This window comes from Nanorana parkeri, unplaced genomic scaffold (genome assembly GCF_000935625.1).
Source record: "Nanorana parkeri isolate BGI_ZX_2015 unplaced genomic scaffold, ASM93562v1 scaffold1116, whole genome shotgun sequence".
Taxonomy (NCBI): Eukaryota; Metazoa; Chordata; class Amphibia; order Anura; family Dicroglossidae; genus Nanorana; species Nanorana parkeri.
The window spans coordinates 305,684-322,904 of NW_017307384.1; the positions used below are offsets into that span (position 1 = coordinate 305,684).

The 17,221-nt window shown below is 38.9% G+C and overlaps 1 protein-coding gene across 1 annotated transcript in view; it reads left to right on the top strand.

Moving 5' to 3' along the window:
- The window catches only part of ZFYVE26 (zinc finger FYVE-type containing 26), a 101,396-nt gene that overhangs the window by 25,557 nt on the left and 58,618 nt on the right, over nucleotides 1-17,221 (top strand). The window contains 5 exon segments of the mRNA XM_018567923.1: nucleotides 2,860-3,052; nucleotides 6,521-6,784; nucleotides 10,713-10,832; nucleotides 12,110-12,265; nucleotides 15,696-15,923. Coding sequence (XP_018423425.1) covers nucleotides 2,860-3,052; nucleotides 6,521-6,784; nucleotides 10,713-10,832; nucleotides 12,110-12,265; nucleotides 15,696-15,923 — 961 coding nt within the window.

Here is a 17,221-nt window from a genome sequence, read left to right on the forward strand (position 1 = left end):
ACATTATGGAGTCAAGCTAAATGGGACTTTACTACTGCTAGCTATGCCACTACCTGGATACATGAAAACCCCCGCACACATAACTTCCTCTTATGCATTTTTCCTCATATCCTAAATGTGAATTACACACATTTGCAACAGGTTTTTGTGCATCTAACATTAACCACTTAAATCCCAGATGCAATTTCTAAATGGTACAGGGACATAGGTGAAACAATCTGCTTCTGGGCATCTTGCTACACAGCACCCCTTAGAAATGCTTGTACTAGATCACTGTAAACACAATGCTTCCACATTGTGTTTACATTGGATTTGATGCCACGGCACTTCCTCTTCATGCGGCTTCTCAGGTACAGTTTTTGCAGCTTTGTCCAGCGTATCCCTGAAGTGACGGATCACTGCTATAGTGACCTATTTCTTGCTGATTGCACTATTAGAAGTGAGCCTACCAACCATACTCTGTCACATTGTCTGCAACATCTCGGCTACAGCCAGTGGCTGTCTGCAGTTTCATTGGTGGTTCGATGTGGCTCCTGACATGTCATTGCCAAAGTTGTGGTGAGTGTCTGTCTGCCCCCCTATCCTTTTCCCATCCTTTCCCATCCTTTTCCCATCCTTTTCCCATTCCTTCCCAAGCTCCTTTGTATAGCGGTACATGTATGGGTGTATGGAGGCTCCAGAGTTCTCTTCAAAGGGAAGTTACTGCTGGGGTTGGAGGTCACTCTGCTTCGGGACACCTACCACTTTAAAGTGACACTAAACTCAGGAGTTAAATCCTAAAAATACATTCAAGTAACTTAACTATGAACAAAAATGTATCTTATTTGTGAATCACTCAGCCGTAGATCCTCAAATCATCTCAGAATTGGTGCTGACAATGTCCTTCCTTCTGGAGGGTGACTACTTTGGTCCCTATGGTCCATGTGTGTGTTCTAAAGTATCCACTGCTCCAAGCTCGCTCTCGTGATAGACTATAATTTCAATGCAAATTAGTAAACTAAACATGAGAACCTGCATTATATTGTCTTTAGGTGATACCAGTGAATTGTAGCCCAATTTTATGTGAAACTGCAGGATGACATGGCTATTTGTGCTTCAGTTTGCTTCTGTTTCACTGACAGTTGTGCTCTCTGTTTTGAAGACATCTCCTATTTAATGCTTATGGTGTCATTGTTGCTTTTCTTTTTATCTTGTGAATATTAATTATTGTATACTTTTGTTAATCCCATTTGCAAACTAATTTTGTAAGCTCTTATATTATTTGATTATGATGCCACTCTATGCTGTTCTTTACATTGTATATTGTCACTTCCCTTTATTTGTCCTTCCTATTGTTACTGCTTAAAAACCCTAATAAAATGTTTGTGAAAAAAATGAATTGTCCCTGTGGATGACCCAGCCATTTCTTGCCTAAACAAAGGGACTAAGGTGAATTACAAGGTGATGGAAGAGTCTTCTTCTTTTAAGGACCCTACAGACAAGAGGTTCGAAGCTCCGACGTTTTGTTCTTCTGTACTGCCTTGCACCCAGTTCTTGAAGTGGTTTTCTGTGTCGGAACCTTATGGGTTGGTCTAAATCCTTTAAAATAGGAGTTGGTCAAGCTGTTAAGGATCAGATGACCATGGTACTGACCTTTTAGCTGTGATGGGGTACTGGAGACAACCTCTCTTCTGCTCTGCATCAGTTTTCTTGTTGGTGCATATTTTGGCTAATTTTGGCACATTTTCGACAACAAAACTTGCTTATAAGACGTGCTTATGCTGCATACCCATCTTTCCCAGCTTAAGAAGACAAAGCATCAGGCTCGTATAGCATCTCCATCCTTGCCTTTACTGATGTGCTTCTTTCGCTACCTTATGCCCTCGATCTGAACATTTAGGAATTCCAAGGCTGGTGCCATATCTACACATAAAGTCTGGCATTTGAAATCTGCTGTGAAGCTCTCTTTAACATGTTGGTGCATCCCCAAATTCTAAAATGCTGGGACTCCTGTTGGCTTTTGTGGATACTAGGGAATCTTACTACCTCTTGAACCCAGGCATCAGGAAGGCATTTCAGGTTTATATGCAGGAGTTTTGTTCCCTTCCCCCTCCTTGCTTTCTGGCTTCCAATCTCTCTTTCGGACCTTCTTCAGTCCCTCTTCAGCCTACTGGACAAAGGTGTTATTGTTCCTTTTCCTGCTGCGGAACCCTTTTAGGGATTTTATCCCAATTGGTTTACTGTGAAAATAGAGAATTGCACAGTTAAACCTGAGCAAGAGGTGAGAGAAATGTTTCAAATATTCTTGTTTTCGTGCCTTTAGGCTGGCATTGCCCTTACTTTGAGGATCTTTTCTTCTACAATCTATCATGTCTGTAGGTCAGGAATTCAGGGACAGTATCCTTTACAGGCAATACAGACAGTAATAAAAACCTGAGAAAATGTTTTTACTGGAGCTTTACTTTTGGAAACATTTTTCAAATTGTTTTGAAGGCTGCCGACTACCTTCAAGATTAATTTTCTGTGCTGCATATAAGACAGTCTTCTCTGAGGGTACTATTAGTTCTTAAGATGGAATGTGAAATATTTTCATCTGTGTATGGTCACTGAGGCTGTGTGAAGAAATCCCTAAGTCATTCCTAATGCTTGAAATATGCCATTAATCTGCAATAAGAGAAATGGCAGGTTTGAATCCGTGTCCAATCTTCCTTGTCTGATTCTGGTCATCTCCACAACAAGTATTTCCAACACAAATGTTTCACAGTTTTGTGCAAACATCAGTAAATATATTTTGTTGTTTATACCTTTTGTATTGCAGAAGTATGAACATTTTTGCACTTTCCATTGTGTTTTTACTAGTTCTTGCTTTTTTTTTTCCAGGTGGCACAAATGTTTCATCTTCAATCTTACCCAAGCTATGGTGCATTAACATTCATGGAGCGTTATCAAGAAGTCATAGGAGAACTGGCAAAGGTGGAAAAAAAGATTGAGAATCAGAGTTCGGAGACTACCATCAGAAAAACAAACAATAGTCGCTCTACTTTACAAGCAATAGGAAATGCAGCAGCCGCAGGTTAGTAATTACTTATAAGGAAGCAAAATTATTTTTGATTGTATGAGAAGTCTTCCCCAGGCTATAAGAAGTTTCAATCACGTTGATTCATTCTCCAGTGCAGGTGAAATGCGTGTATTTGTCAAAATCCATTGGTATTAACTGATCTTGTTTACACCAACATACTGATTTATGGTGCATTTTTTCTTTAAAGCTGAACTCCAGACAGAAGAAAAAAAGTAGTAGATGGAATATTGGCTACCTGTTGCAGGTCATACTTTTTTTTTTAGCTTTTATTTGTTCCCGTGCTCCATAAAATTAAAGAATTTTGTGTGTTTTTTTCCTTTTGAGAATGCAAATTTATCTTCTTGTAGACTTGGTTTGCAGTTAGGAATGCCTGCCTAAACCCCCTGAAGGTTGCCAGTTTGGGGGTCCCAAAAATGCTTAAACTTGCTATTTGTTTCCAGTTTACTCACTCTTACAGCTTGTATTTCATGGTTATCCCTATTCCCCTAAAATGTTTTCTCCCCTTAACATTTTGCCCACTAGTATCCTATTAAGGATTACTTTTTTTAAGAAGTGGGAAGCCCACTGGACCCTGATATTTCTTGCCTGAACAAGACCCTTGCAGTCCTTGTTAAAGATGTCACAGTTTTTAAGGACCAAAAGACTAGCGTTAATCCCATTTGCTCTTGCATGCCTGCCCATGCAACTCAGACCATGTCAATTTACTACAAGGATATGAATAGACGGATCCTGATGTGTTGAAACAGCTGGAACTGTTCCCGGTGGCCCTGCATTGCTGCTTAGATGTACTAGCGGGCTCTTTCCGCTCAATTTCTAGAATAGGCATGTTGTGGGCCCACATACGCCGGCTTCTTTAGCTGCAATGTTGGTTGGCGAAGCCCCCCTGCAAGAAGCTTCTTGATCAATTGCCCTTCGCTGGAGGATGTCTCTTTACATGGTGTGGGATTCATGCACTTTTGGGGTGTCTTGCATTTTGTGCCACAAGGTTTAGTCTCTTAGATGACTTCCTGTGTTATCAGTGTGGCAGTCTATGTTGTAACAGAATGCTAGGACATTTATTTATTTTTTTGTGCTTACAATGCATCACTTTTCTCAACCTATTTATATGACAACACTTCACATGTCTAGGGGTGGGCTCATGCACTCTTTTCGTGTTCGTTGGGTACCACAGGTTGGAGCTTACATGACTTCCCACATTATCGATCTGGCAGTTCATGTTGTTATAGTGAGCTTACTGTACATCAATTATGGCAGCTAGTTAATTTTGCTGCACTAGGCCATTTACGGTACATGTTATGTGATGTTCCTATATAATCTTAGTGGTATCTATTTTACCCCATATTAATTAACCTTTCTTGATTTCTTCGTAGAATGGTGTAAGTCTGTTGTTTCAGAAGTTTTGGACACGTAACCAGTTACTTGTGCTGATGCAGCAGCACTTGGGTGCAGCTAGTTAGTGTTACAACAATAAGGCCTTTACATGACATGCTTTGTACTCTAGCAGTTTTGGTGGTATTGATCCTATACCACAAAGTTTAACTTCCATGGAAAGTCTATATTGTTGCAGAATGTAGGGCTTATATGTAGTGTCTTTGTCCTTACACTACAGCACATATTTTGGTACCTTAGTATAACCAGTTGATATGCATGTCAAAGGTTGCTTACTTGCATTGTAATCCCTGCACATGTCCTTTTTATGTTTGGAGTATTTTAATATATGCACATGCCAATACAACCACTACTGATTACTACTAGCGCTCTGAATGTCTTTGTGGACTCAATGCTTATCAGTACCACTATAGTCCCCTTCAGCTACAAGTGCTGGTTTGAGAACAATTCCTAAAGTTTTAGTTATCTCATAACTATTCCTGGAGTACAGTAGTTATGTTCTCGGTAGGCGCAGCACCCTAACTCGTAGTTCTTGCTGCCACGGGTGCCTTGAGTTAGTAGCTGCACCATCATGACTCTAGATTGTTGTAGTAGGAAGGCTGTTGTTCCTACACAAAGGGGGGAGCTAAGGTCCTCCACTTTAATATTCCCCAATAGTCCTCAATATATCCACGGTTTCCTGTTACTGTGGGAGGAGGTGCTCTCGTATGTGCTGTCCTGGAAATACTCGTGAAAATAGAATTACCAGTAAGTCTAACTCTAATTTTCAAATTGTAACAAAATCTGTAGTCATTGTTTAGTAATCTCGGGGGAAACAAAGCCAACATCAAATAAAATGTATAGATGTGGCTGCCATTCATATGCTACAATATCCTATGGAGGGCGACAACCCCCCCCCCTCTCCCCCAAAGCAGTTTCCTTTTGGATTAGGAGGATTGCTTAGGATCCATTCTATTTTATTCAGGAATTACTTTAATTGTAAAGGCATGTGGTGTATAGATATTTTTGTTTGATTCACCCACATTGTAATTCTTTTAATGTATCAATATAGTATGGATAAATTGATACGTGAACATATTTAAGTCTCCTTTATGACCTTACAAAAGAAATTAATATGATCCTAATCATATAAGGTCTAAAAATGTATACATTATACCGGTTTTGTTTTTCAATTGAATTTTTACCGAGTGTTTTTTTGTTTTATATATTTTCCTCTGTTTCTGTGAGAATTGTTATTGATAATATCTGTTTTTTTTTTTTTAATCCTCTGAAATTGACTGGTGTGTTCTGCCTCCATTTTTCTAATAAAGCAACCCCGTCATTAAACCAAAATACAAAACCAGCATATCTGCAAAAGGAAAGACTAAATACTTACCTTTCCCACTGCATGCACTGTCGGAGTGCTGCTCCATTAAAGAGAAAAATTCCTCCACGGGAATTGTGCTGGAAAAACCAACACTTCTGGGAGTGCCCGTTTCATGGTTCTCCTGCAGCACACACCAATTCCTTCTGTTGATCTCCATATCTTTATAGCACACATTGTGGCTGTTGGTGGAAGGATCCAGTTAAAACTGCGGATGACCAAGGAGATTGACACTTCTAGAAATGTTGTTTTCAACTAAGGGTTTGTCTTGACTGGTGTGGCGTCTGGTGGCTCTGGAAAAGTAATTAGTGTCTTTTTTTTTTTTGTGCAGGTAAGTCTGTTTTCATCTTTTGCATTGAGAATTTTGACTTTAGAGACATGAAAACTGTATACACATTTTTTTTTGTTAATCGAGCTTTCATATACCACAGTGGTTATCCATCAATTTGTGACCCAAAATTTTTGCTGTTGTCTGTGGCCCTGCTAGGGAATTTACCCTTTGCCTCCTTTGCAAACCAGTGACAGATATCCGAAGGGATTGGAAGCAAGTGAAGATCTCCCTTAACTGGGGAAGGACAATTAAAAATGATGTATACTCTAACCCTAACCTGTTCTGTCTAAAACATAAAAATAGAGCTCTACTATAAAGATAACTATTAGGATGTATTTGCATAATATTTACACCATTGTTATTTTTTTTTATGATTTAGGAATGGTGTTCTATTCTATATCTGATGTAACGGACAAGCTAGTTGCTCTTGCAGAATGTTCAGTACCGACATTACAGGATGATGTCTGGAGCAGAAATTCATGCTTAGAAAAAACTGATACATGGAAAAATTTAGTAGAAGAGTTGAGTCCAGCAGCTATGGCAGCATTTGATTTGGCTTGTACTCAATCCCATCTTTGGAAAACATGCAAACAGCTACTAGAGACATCAGAGAGGCGCCTACTTACCAGCATTGAAGCAAAGGGTATGTACATTATAAGTGAATAACTGAATGACACTACTTTGTTAGGGCAAGTGTAAAATAACAGAAATTTGTATAGTTTTACCCATGTGTCCGAGTTCCTATAAAATTTGGCCATGGTATTATTTCTTTTCACTAGTAATTTTTCATGAATTGTGGTGTGGGTAATACAACATCCCACTTTGTAATAATTATGGGGGAGAGTGATATATTGTTTAATGGTGGTAAAATGTGTAACAAAAGTTTTAACTTAGCTGATGTTACTGACACTGTTTTTTGGTAGTGTTTTGCTTGGGTCTTTATTCAGAGGAGGAATTATAGCTATCAGTTGGTAGATGCACGTACACAATCCCTGGACTACCAGGCATTGCCGCCATATAGGCCAGAAGGTGAGCATCCGTGAAAACATTGAGAGGATAACCCTGCACACACCTAGAAATCTTGTGTTCTGTACCTGGGTGCAGACTGAGCTGAGCAGGCCCCTCTTGCACCTCTTGACTGACACCCCTGGAAGTGGTGACAGGGAGTGTGAGGACACAAAGTGGCATTAGTGCAAGTGTTTGCAGGCTGGACCGGATCTGTGTAGTTGCTTGGTTGTGTGGACCAGATGACTGGAGTTTACAGGACCAAACGCCAGAATACTTGGGTATCAAAGAAAGTAACAGGTGTGTAGTTGGCATCTCAAGTGGAGGTCTGTAATACTCAGGCAGCAGAGTTGCAAATCAGTAACCAGGAGCAGAGTTGGGGTCACAAGCTGAGGTCGATAACCGCCAAGCAGCAGAGTACCAAATCAGGAACCAGGAGCAGAGTTGTGGTCACAAGCCAAGGTAAGTAGCAACCAGATTGAGAGGGACGAGGCAGAATCCAGTAAGCAGGCCGAAGTCACAATGGGCAGGCAGAGATCCAAAAAAAGGGTCAGAAGACAAGCTAGGTCATACACCGGTAATCCAGATCATGAATCGGGTCACAGAAAGAAGAACAAGCTGAAGGTCAATCCACAATCTGTCCATGGCACACATCTGTTTAAAAGGGCCATTTGGCACCGAGTTTATATGCTAATGCGCATGCTCCTGCACGCTAATGTGTGTGTGTGTGTGTGTGTGTGTGTGCATCAGTGCTAATACTTGCATGGATGAATGCTAATCCAACAGGTGAAACAAATGGTAAACACACTCATCAACTCATAACTAGCTTTTAAAGTAAGATGCACATAGAAGGGCTTCATACAGTGCAAAAACAAAAATCTCTCAGGACACTTACCAGCTAGCCTGTAAAAAAAAAAAAAAAAAAATTACACTGTCTAACTATTAGGGTTAAAAACAGAGGTTTTAGATATGTAACTAAAGCCTCTGTTTTTAACCCTAATAGTTGGACAGTGTAATGTGTTTTTTTGCAGGGTAACTGGTTAGTGTGCTGATGATTTTTGTTTTTTTATGCTAATCCATTCGCACGTGACAGCTAGGGCCACTAAGCATAATATGTGCACATGCTTGAGCCTGCACTGGTCATCTGGTATGTACTGAACCTTCCTTGGATCTTGGCAGAGACCAGATACCATCTAGAAAATATTTAAAGCTAGTTTCTGCTGTGGAAAGAGGTCAAGAGATGAATAACGGAGAGAAATCCAGTTAAGACTGTGAAGGCCATCCCTGCATTTAACTATGAATAATGCAAAAGGCTCATACAAGGTGGATGATTTATTCAGATGTGGAATACAGTTTTAATTTGAAAGTATCAAAAACATTGTTTGTTAGGGATTTCATATTTTTCAAAAAAGTACTTTAAGGATAGAACACCTTCAGTGACTTGGAATTTGTATAGGTGGGTTATATCGGATCATGTCCATTGTGTGAAGGGCTCAGCAGAAATAAAGCCTTGGGTGAAGGAGGGGTTTAAAAAAAAAGATTGGAGAGGTTGATGTTGTGAACAAGGTCTCCTGAAAATAAGGTGGAGTCCCTTAGTTTCAGTGAATGTTAAATAACTGAAAAAGTTATATCACATTCACTGGGAAAAAGGTGAGCAATCAGTATATTAAAGGGAGCAGAGTTATATCCTGAATATTTCATGAAGGCCTTCCTGAAATACTTGGCATATAAGTAGAAAGTAGATCCAATTGATAAAATGGGATCCAGAACACCATCTATATGATTTTGTAGAACAAGTAAGGCCAATAAATTGAGTCTAAGGCCTTTCTGAAAGCCAATGATGGCAGCATGGAAGGTACTCTCCTATGTTTGTCCTTGTGAGTCAAGAGAATGCTTTAGTTTATTTTGTTGGTAGCTTGATAAGATTTAATAAATTCCACTTTGTCTTTGCCTACCAGGCTACCAATTAGAGAATTTAATCAGAATCTTGGCTAAGATTTTCAAGTCTAGGTTTATGAGGGAGAAAGGGCTAAAGTTATCCCAGTTTCAGTTGTCTGTATTACACTTCAATATCATGCCGATGGAAGCAGTCAGGGATTCTTGTCTGAATGTATTTCATTGCTGAATAACATTAAATGCTTCATCCAATAGGGGTGCCAAAATATGGATTATTGTTTATAATAAGAGCCAGAAAAACTGTCCAGGCCAGGTCTCTTCAGTATATAGGTTTTTAAAGATGATCATATTTCTTGGGCAGTGACTGGTTTGTAGGAGGCTTCCCCTTAGTGTTCAGGTAGAGAAGAGAGATTTAGCTGTACAAACCATTGGTCAGCCAGGTCACTGGGCAAGTAGTCCGTAGAAGTAGAACATTTAGATAGTGGAGAATGAAAGATGTTGAGAATCTGGGATTACTAGTTTGGGTATCCTTGGCCATTCAGAATCCCTAGTGAATGTCTAAAGAATTGGCAAGGAGGGATTCTTGTTTATTGGCTTTCAGGTAAAATTTGTGATTTGTTTTATTGAGTTAAAACTTGGTTTGATTCATTAGCTGAAGGCTAATGTTTTGCCATGCTCGTTCTAATTTATATTTATTGGATGGAGAGGGGTCATTCTAAAGGGAGTCAACACAGGTCTGGAATTCACCATCTAGTTAGTCAATGCGTGCTCTTTAGGGCAAGAGGCCGTTTGCATAAGTTTACCTTTTGTTAACAGTTTATGGGCTTCCCACAGAGTGAGATATGCTAGGTGTCCAAAGTGTAGATATATTCTTAGATATATTGTGCAGTGATGCAAGTAGAAGTATCAGTGAGGGTGGTGTCAAGGGATGAGTGAGGATATATTCACAGAGACAGTTGATCCCTGGTCCGACCAGGGAATCATTTGTGTAATTTACCTATGACTGTTAAGAAGGGGATCTGGACAAATATATGACCTATCCTTGAGAACAAGTCATGTGGGTGCCAATAGAATGTATAGTCCTTTTTAGTTGGGATGAGTTCCCTCAATATAAATTAATCGGATCTCTAAAGGATATACAGTTTTGTGGGTATGTCAGGGTGTCTTTTTAGATTTGACTTCATGTGGGTAGAGGCCTAAATTGGAGCTGTCACAGATGAACACCACATCTTTCTGATGTTTAGCAATATTTTTTAAAAGGTAATTGAAAAAGGGAGGCTTGGTGGAATTAGGAGCATAATAGGAGGCTGTGAGGGAGGAGTAAGGGCTGAAAGGGAGGAGTAAGCTGGCATATTACATGACCCTTCTTTTCTGTCCTCTGTTGTCACTTAGAAAACGCACAAGGTTGTGGCACTTCTATCTTGTTTTTTATGATCTCTTCAGCTCTTTTTTTCTTCTGCTTGTATACAAGAGCAATACACCAAAGACATCCATCACTTCCACCTTGGGAACCCTATGCCAGGGCACTGAGGGATTTTTATTGTTTCTGTATGTTAAGGTACTGAGACAAAGCTTGAATATATCTTGTGTAGATCAGTTCAAGAATTGAGCATGTTGTGTAGTTATTTGTGCATGTTTGGGTATATTAATTTCTTATGTATGTTTTGCAGGTCGGAGAGCAGATATAGTTATGGAACATTCTGAAGGTATTAAAGGTTTCCAGGCTGTTCTTCAGCAAATGAATAAACTCCTAAACTACCCAAGTGTACTTCAGGCACAGAATGAATTAGGTAAAGGGGCCTTTTCTTTAAGCAAGTATATGAATGTCACTAATACAGCAGTCACATGAAAAAGTAATTACATTACATGGAAGTTGTTGAGTTTATTTAACATACTCGAACAAGCAAACATTAGACATTTTTTAACTAGTGTCTGCAGATAAAGGTGATATACAGTACCTGAATAAAAACACAAGAAATATTTGCCTTTTCAATTTTTAACAAAAATATAAATGTATGTAATGTACTTTGGGGGAAAAGTAAGTACACCCTTGGCTTAGAATGTTGGTATTAACCCTTTTAGCAGAAATTTCTTCTTGTGGGCGTTTTGCATAACTGCCCATCAGTCACTGGCATAGACTCTTGACTACTCCTCCATGCAAAATTCCTTTTGTTGGTTTCCTTGCATGAACTTCCAAAAACAAAAGGCTGTTCACTTACCATTCCCATATATGATGGAATAGTTTTGCCAAGAACAATGGGGAACAATTGCAGGCCCTGCTGTGGTCTATCCTCACAGACTCAAGTCTGTAACTTCTGCCAAAGGTACATCTATTAAATATAATATCAAGGTACGGTAATTCTTTTTATTATTGTGATTTTTTTTAAAGTTACTTTTCTGTTTTCACTTTGACAAGAAAGAGCCAAGTGATGCTAACCACTGTCAGGCAAGAAAATTAAATTCACTGCGATTTAATGCTCTACTTTGAAGGCGATGAAAACTTTGTATAAGCACTGTATGGATTATACTGTTAGAACGTAGAGGATGACACCTCTTCTGCCTCTGTGCTGGCGGTCTTTTGCTCTCTGCAGAGTCTGGCTGTCAGATTGACAGTCCAGCCCTAGAGATGACACTGAAAGAAGCTGCCCAATGTTGTTTGCAGGGCAGGTCTGTCAGTGACATTAGGGTGCTTTGTTTAATTAATGAATGAAAGATGTGGTTGCAGATTAATGTGGTGTCTTTAGATCTCTACATATTCTAGTTACAGCAATCCTGTCTCAGCGCAGGGTGTCAGCGCAGGGTGCGAGCACTTTGGTACCATTGCATTGGATGCCACAGGATCTTGTCCCGCCACTAATGTTACTTATTCATATTGTATTATGCTGAATCATAACAATTCACTGGTAATGTAAAATTGTATGATACCTATGACATGTTTGATATAGATAGTGTGAGCTGGCTTGCAAATATTAATTTTCTTTCACTGTTTCTGTATTGAATTGCCATTTGGAGGTGTGTGTGTATATATTTTTATAATATATATATTTTTATTCTAACCCAATTTTAGAGGAGAAGCTAAGCAGCCTGTTCAAGTGTAGCATCACAGAGATTTTCCATAGCTGTTATTCAGTACTCCAAGATGATTACCTAGTTTGCCATATCGTCCTGGATTATGAACTGGAACAGATTCTTCTCCAGCTAAAATCTGTGATCGATTGCTTTGGTATGTCTAAGTATTCATGCAACTTGGTAATGTTTAATTGATGAAAGGTAGTTGAAGCTTTTGATTAGTGAATTATTATTATTTTTTCTGGGAAAATTCTGCAGGACAGTTTCAGTACATTACAATTGTTGCATAGCACAGCATACATTTCACTGTTACCACACAGCCTTCTGTCAGAATCTTCTCCACCAAGCTCGCACATTATTATATATAAATACATTCTGCACTAATTCTTAACAATAATAAGTGGGTGTAAAGTTACAGCTGCTCACATATAGGGTTACATGAACCTTCAAATGTAATAGATAAAATAAGTGGTGCTATAAACCCCCAAGTTAAACTTCAAGGGGAATCTATAAAATCTCCTATATAAATACAGTGCAAAATCATCTGTGAAATACTATCAAAAAACACGATGTCCTATAGACAATTCCTTCAAACTTATACAAATATTCCATAGTCTCAAAAAATTTGTAAATTCAGTTATTTATATCAATTGCCCATCCTTCCTAGTGTTACAATGTCTCAAGTTCCCTTTTACAAATCCTGTTATCTTGTGTTACTTCAAATATCTATAAAATATCCACAGTTGTGTCTATTTGTGTAATTAATGATCCTCCAGTGCTCCTTTCACCCGTGCTCAAACAATATATGCCGCTCACCTCTTTGACAGAACCTTACTCTCTTATGAGATCAGGTCACAAGCGCTTATGCAGATCCAAAGACTTCTAGCTTCGTTCCATGCCACACACCTTCAATGGCATTTCCAGCCCTCGATGGAAAAGGATCTTTCTTCTTATGCTCTTGCTTTTGGATGAGCCCTGTTTCATTAACCCTTTCGCTGCCAAGCCCTCCGGAACATTTTTCAAATCAGCTAGAGGGTTAAAACTCAAAAATAGAGGTATATACCATATACCAAAATGAAACAATGCAATAAAACTCACATTAAAAACATGTGTAATCCAGCATATCAGGAGATTTTTTAGATTCACCTTGAAGTTACACTTAGGGGTTTATAGTGCCACTTATTTTAACTATCTATTATGTTCATTATATTGGAGTGAATTAGCTGTCTGGAGAGTTTGTGCTCCATAGCCCCTGGACACTTTAAAGTGTATGTGAAGCCAATTTGTTTTTTAAATTGGGGATTGGTGGAACCCCTGCTGGGTTATTTTTTTGCTTTTTGTCCCGTTAGGGACATTGTCCTTCATTTTGTGTCACTATTGTGAGACATATCCGAGGGAACATCCCTTCTTAGACAGTTGCCACTGTAAGTGGTGACTGATTATTGGCAGATTTTTCCTTTATATTTGTATCTGTGGAAATTGTAAAATTTTGGGTTATCACGTTCTATACCAGAGGCACCAGGACAAATAGAGAGAGTGGGTCTGCAAAAAGATAGGGGAGTGTTCCAAGTGAGGATCACAAAAAAGTGGTTGCTTAAACAGACCGAGACCATTAAATCTTATAAAAATATAGGCTTAATTACAAAACATCAATTTCTTTGCAACAACACTTCCGCTTCTTACTGTACAATAAAAGAAACAACGTTGTTCGTGACACTCAAACACTCATTCATACACACTATGGGCCCCACACATACTACGACCAAGTTCAATCCCTGTAGAAACAAGGGAATACTCCCAAATAAAGCACCTGATAATAATCAGTGCTAAACCCCTTGACAAACGATGATTTGGAGTGTGGACAGACTAGATCAATTAGGGCAACTCCTTGTATAGGTATCCCGATGTCTGATGGATACTATCTATCAATTGGTGATTGGCATAGGAAGTCTCTGTAATTCACCATGGATAGAGGAAGGGGACACGTTCCTGTACAAGTAAGATGTAGTTATGGACTTTCATATATCCGTGTTTTAAGGAGGAAAAAGTCCTTCACTTGGTTTCCTGGGTCCTCCAGACCTTCCCCTTCCCTCCAGACCTTCCCCTTCCCCCTCGTCTCTTTCCCCTCTTTTTGAAAAAAAGAGGGGAAAGAGACGACCAACTGTGAGTACGGCTGACTATAAAACAAGTTTCAAATAGTCTATCACAGGTCTCCCCCTCGAAGAAGAAAAAATTTCTATTACTAGGGGAGGAATTTATTGATATAGGGATTTCCCTAAGATTTCCCTAACTTCTTTTTACCATCTACTGGACCTGAGTGACCTGTCTCTTTCCCCTCTGTGCTTTTCCAAATTTCCACTGGCTTTTTCCCTGCCTAGGAACCTGTGTCACTCAGATTGTTTCCTGAAGGACATATTTTTCAATTCTATCAATTATGATCCTGCTAGCTGCTTTTCTGCACTTCTCCTTCTCCACTACTCTGTTGAGTATTGTGCCTGGACTTCTTATCTTTGAGTCAGTTATTCTAATAACACGTCTAAACTGATCTTTGACTCTTATGGCCTAACCCTTTACAAGAGTGTTTACCAACCAAGTTGTATAATGTATATTTCATTTCTGCTTCTCGTAACTACCGTGTTTCCCCGAAAATAAGACACTGTCTTATATTTTTTTTGGCTCAAAAAAACACACTAGGTCTTATTTTCAGGGTAGATCTTATTTTTAATGTACAACCATCCACACTTATTCATGTACAAAAATATGGTGATCAGGGGTGCCGTACCTTTCCAAATTTGCTAACCAATCGCTGGCCAGAATGAGCAAAGCGCACTTTCACTATCGATTCCTCACAGGTGGAGTGCATTTGGTATGACTCCGCCTGTGACAGGAGATGGCTCTCTAGAGGAGGCATCGGCTTATGCGGCTCTGCTCCCTCCGAAGCCACCTCACTTCCTCTACCGCTAGTTTCATTGGCACCGCTGATTCTCTCCTGCCTCTCCCGCAGCTCTTCAAGTTCCCCCTTATGCCACCACCGGCCCTGGGAATGGTCACAACTAGGTCTTATTTTCGGGGTAGGTCTTATATTTTAGCAATTCCCAATAATAGTACTAGGTCTTATTTTCGGGGTAGGTCTTATTTTCGGGGAAACAGGGTATATATATATAGAAGGGGGGTTTCCGAACCATTTCAAAAAAAGGTATAAAGCCAGAAGAGAGGATCTAAAACATCCTGAAAGATTACATTGTTAATCAGCCAAAAAGGGGCATCGCCTAAATCAATGCAGAAAGTTTGGAGCTTAGTAAATATAGTCTTTCAGTTTGTTGTACGCTCAGTGTGCTTGGTTTCGGAATACAGAATTGTAGCTCCATTAATATGCATGACTGTTTCCATTGATGCTAACACTAATGTGCCATATTTTTATCTATACTGTAGACTCCCTTATGATACTTGTCATTTGTGTAAATTACTTTTCTGTATGTTTTTACAATGTTAGGAAAATGTATGTAAAGTGTGTAGAGACTTAATATTTGTAATTGTGGTGTTGGACTATTTATAGTTTTGGGCTTTTTTTTTCTATTTGCCAGAGCTGAAAGGAAACATTGTGCAGTCATTGTTGGACCAGTTAACTATGAAGCCCCAAGAAGTTCAGATGAATCCTGTTCGCAAGCAGATGACTCTTCTTTTGGAAAATTTAGAAAAGAGAGTACAATCATTAAACATGGAAAGTGATATATTTGATCATGTCCATCGTTTTTTCATATACATTGACACTCTGGCAAAGGTTATTGTTCAAAGTATAAATTCAGACTTGGGTAAGTGGTATATAGTCATTTCATGACTCTGATTATTGTCCAGATCATTTATAGGGGATTTCAGTTTGCACTGAAGAAGTGGATAACTATTACATCCTAAGAATTAGGGTGGTAGGGGGAGTTAGCTGCCTGGTTCTTGCTATCTTATTTCTTCAAAGAACATGGTAAAAGCAACATACCTTAACAAAGTATGCAAAAAATCATCTTGGTTTATAATGGTGAGATTAATATTGTTTTAACTCATCGCTCAATTCAATATATATATTATATGTGTGTGTATGTACACATACAATAAATACATACATACATACATACATACATACATACATAAACTGAGTGATGAGTTGTCTTCCCATTTATAGATACATAGTGATGCATTTCCTATTTGTGGCTACACTACTCGCCCACCATATAAGAGATTATCTCTCGTGTGCAATCTCATTGTACCTTCGAAAAATTAGTAGCATATAGACTGAATGCTCAGAAACTTCATTTTAGATTTGATGCTTGGCTTAATTATCTAAAAGATTTGCTTCAGTATGATTGCAGGTTATTCCTCATCTCCTACTCTCTAATTTTGCATGTATGTCACATGATTCCCTTAGTTTGTGCTTGGTTTGTTTTATATTAGTTCTGGTGTTAACTTTAAAAGCTGTATTGTCTTCCATTGGTTTGCAATTTATGCTAAGCCATTGAGGAATAATATTATTGTCGACATTGATTACACACGTTGGTGATGTCTTGCAAAGGCGGCTTCCTAGCTTAGTGCGAGAAAGGTTATAAGTCATTGTTCTTCATACTGAACTGCTAACCACTTATCATTTAGACTTGTTTTTGTATTTGGTGATTTGTATACCTTTTTGCTTGTGAGTTCTTCAATACAAATCTAATGTTGAAAAAGGAAAAAATCTGGTTGGAAAGGATCTCGGAAATCCTGTCCCAGATACATAAACTCTAATTGGCCCACAAAAAGTCCACATGACCCTAATGGATTTACAGATCCTTAGGTATACTCTTATATTCCAGCTATCGCCCAGTTTACCCTACTTAGTCCCTGTTCACACCATCGCGTTCTGTGAATGTGCGACAAACTCAGGGAAAAAAGCCTGTCTGCTACTGACATTTTGGTGCCAGATACCACAGCATACCAGAGGCTGTTCTGGCGGCAAAAGGGTGACCTGCTCAATATTACGTGGGTGGTCATAATGTTATGGTTGATAGGTGTATGTATATATAGATATATGTGTGTGTGTATGTGTATATACATATATATATATATATATATATATCAATTAACA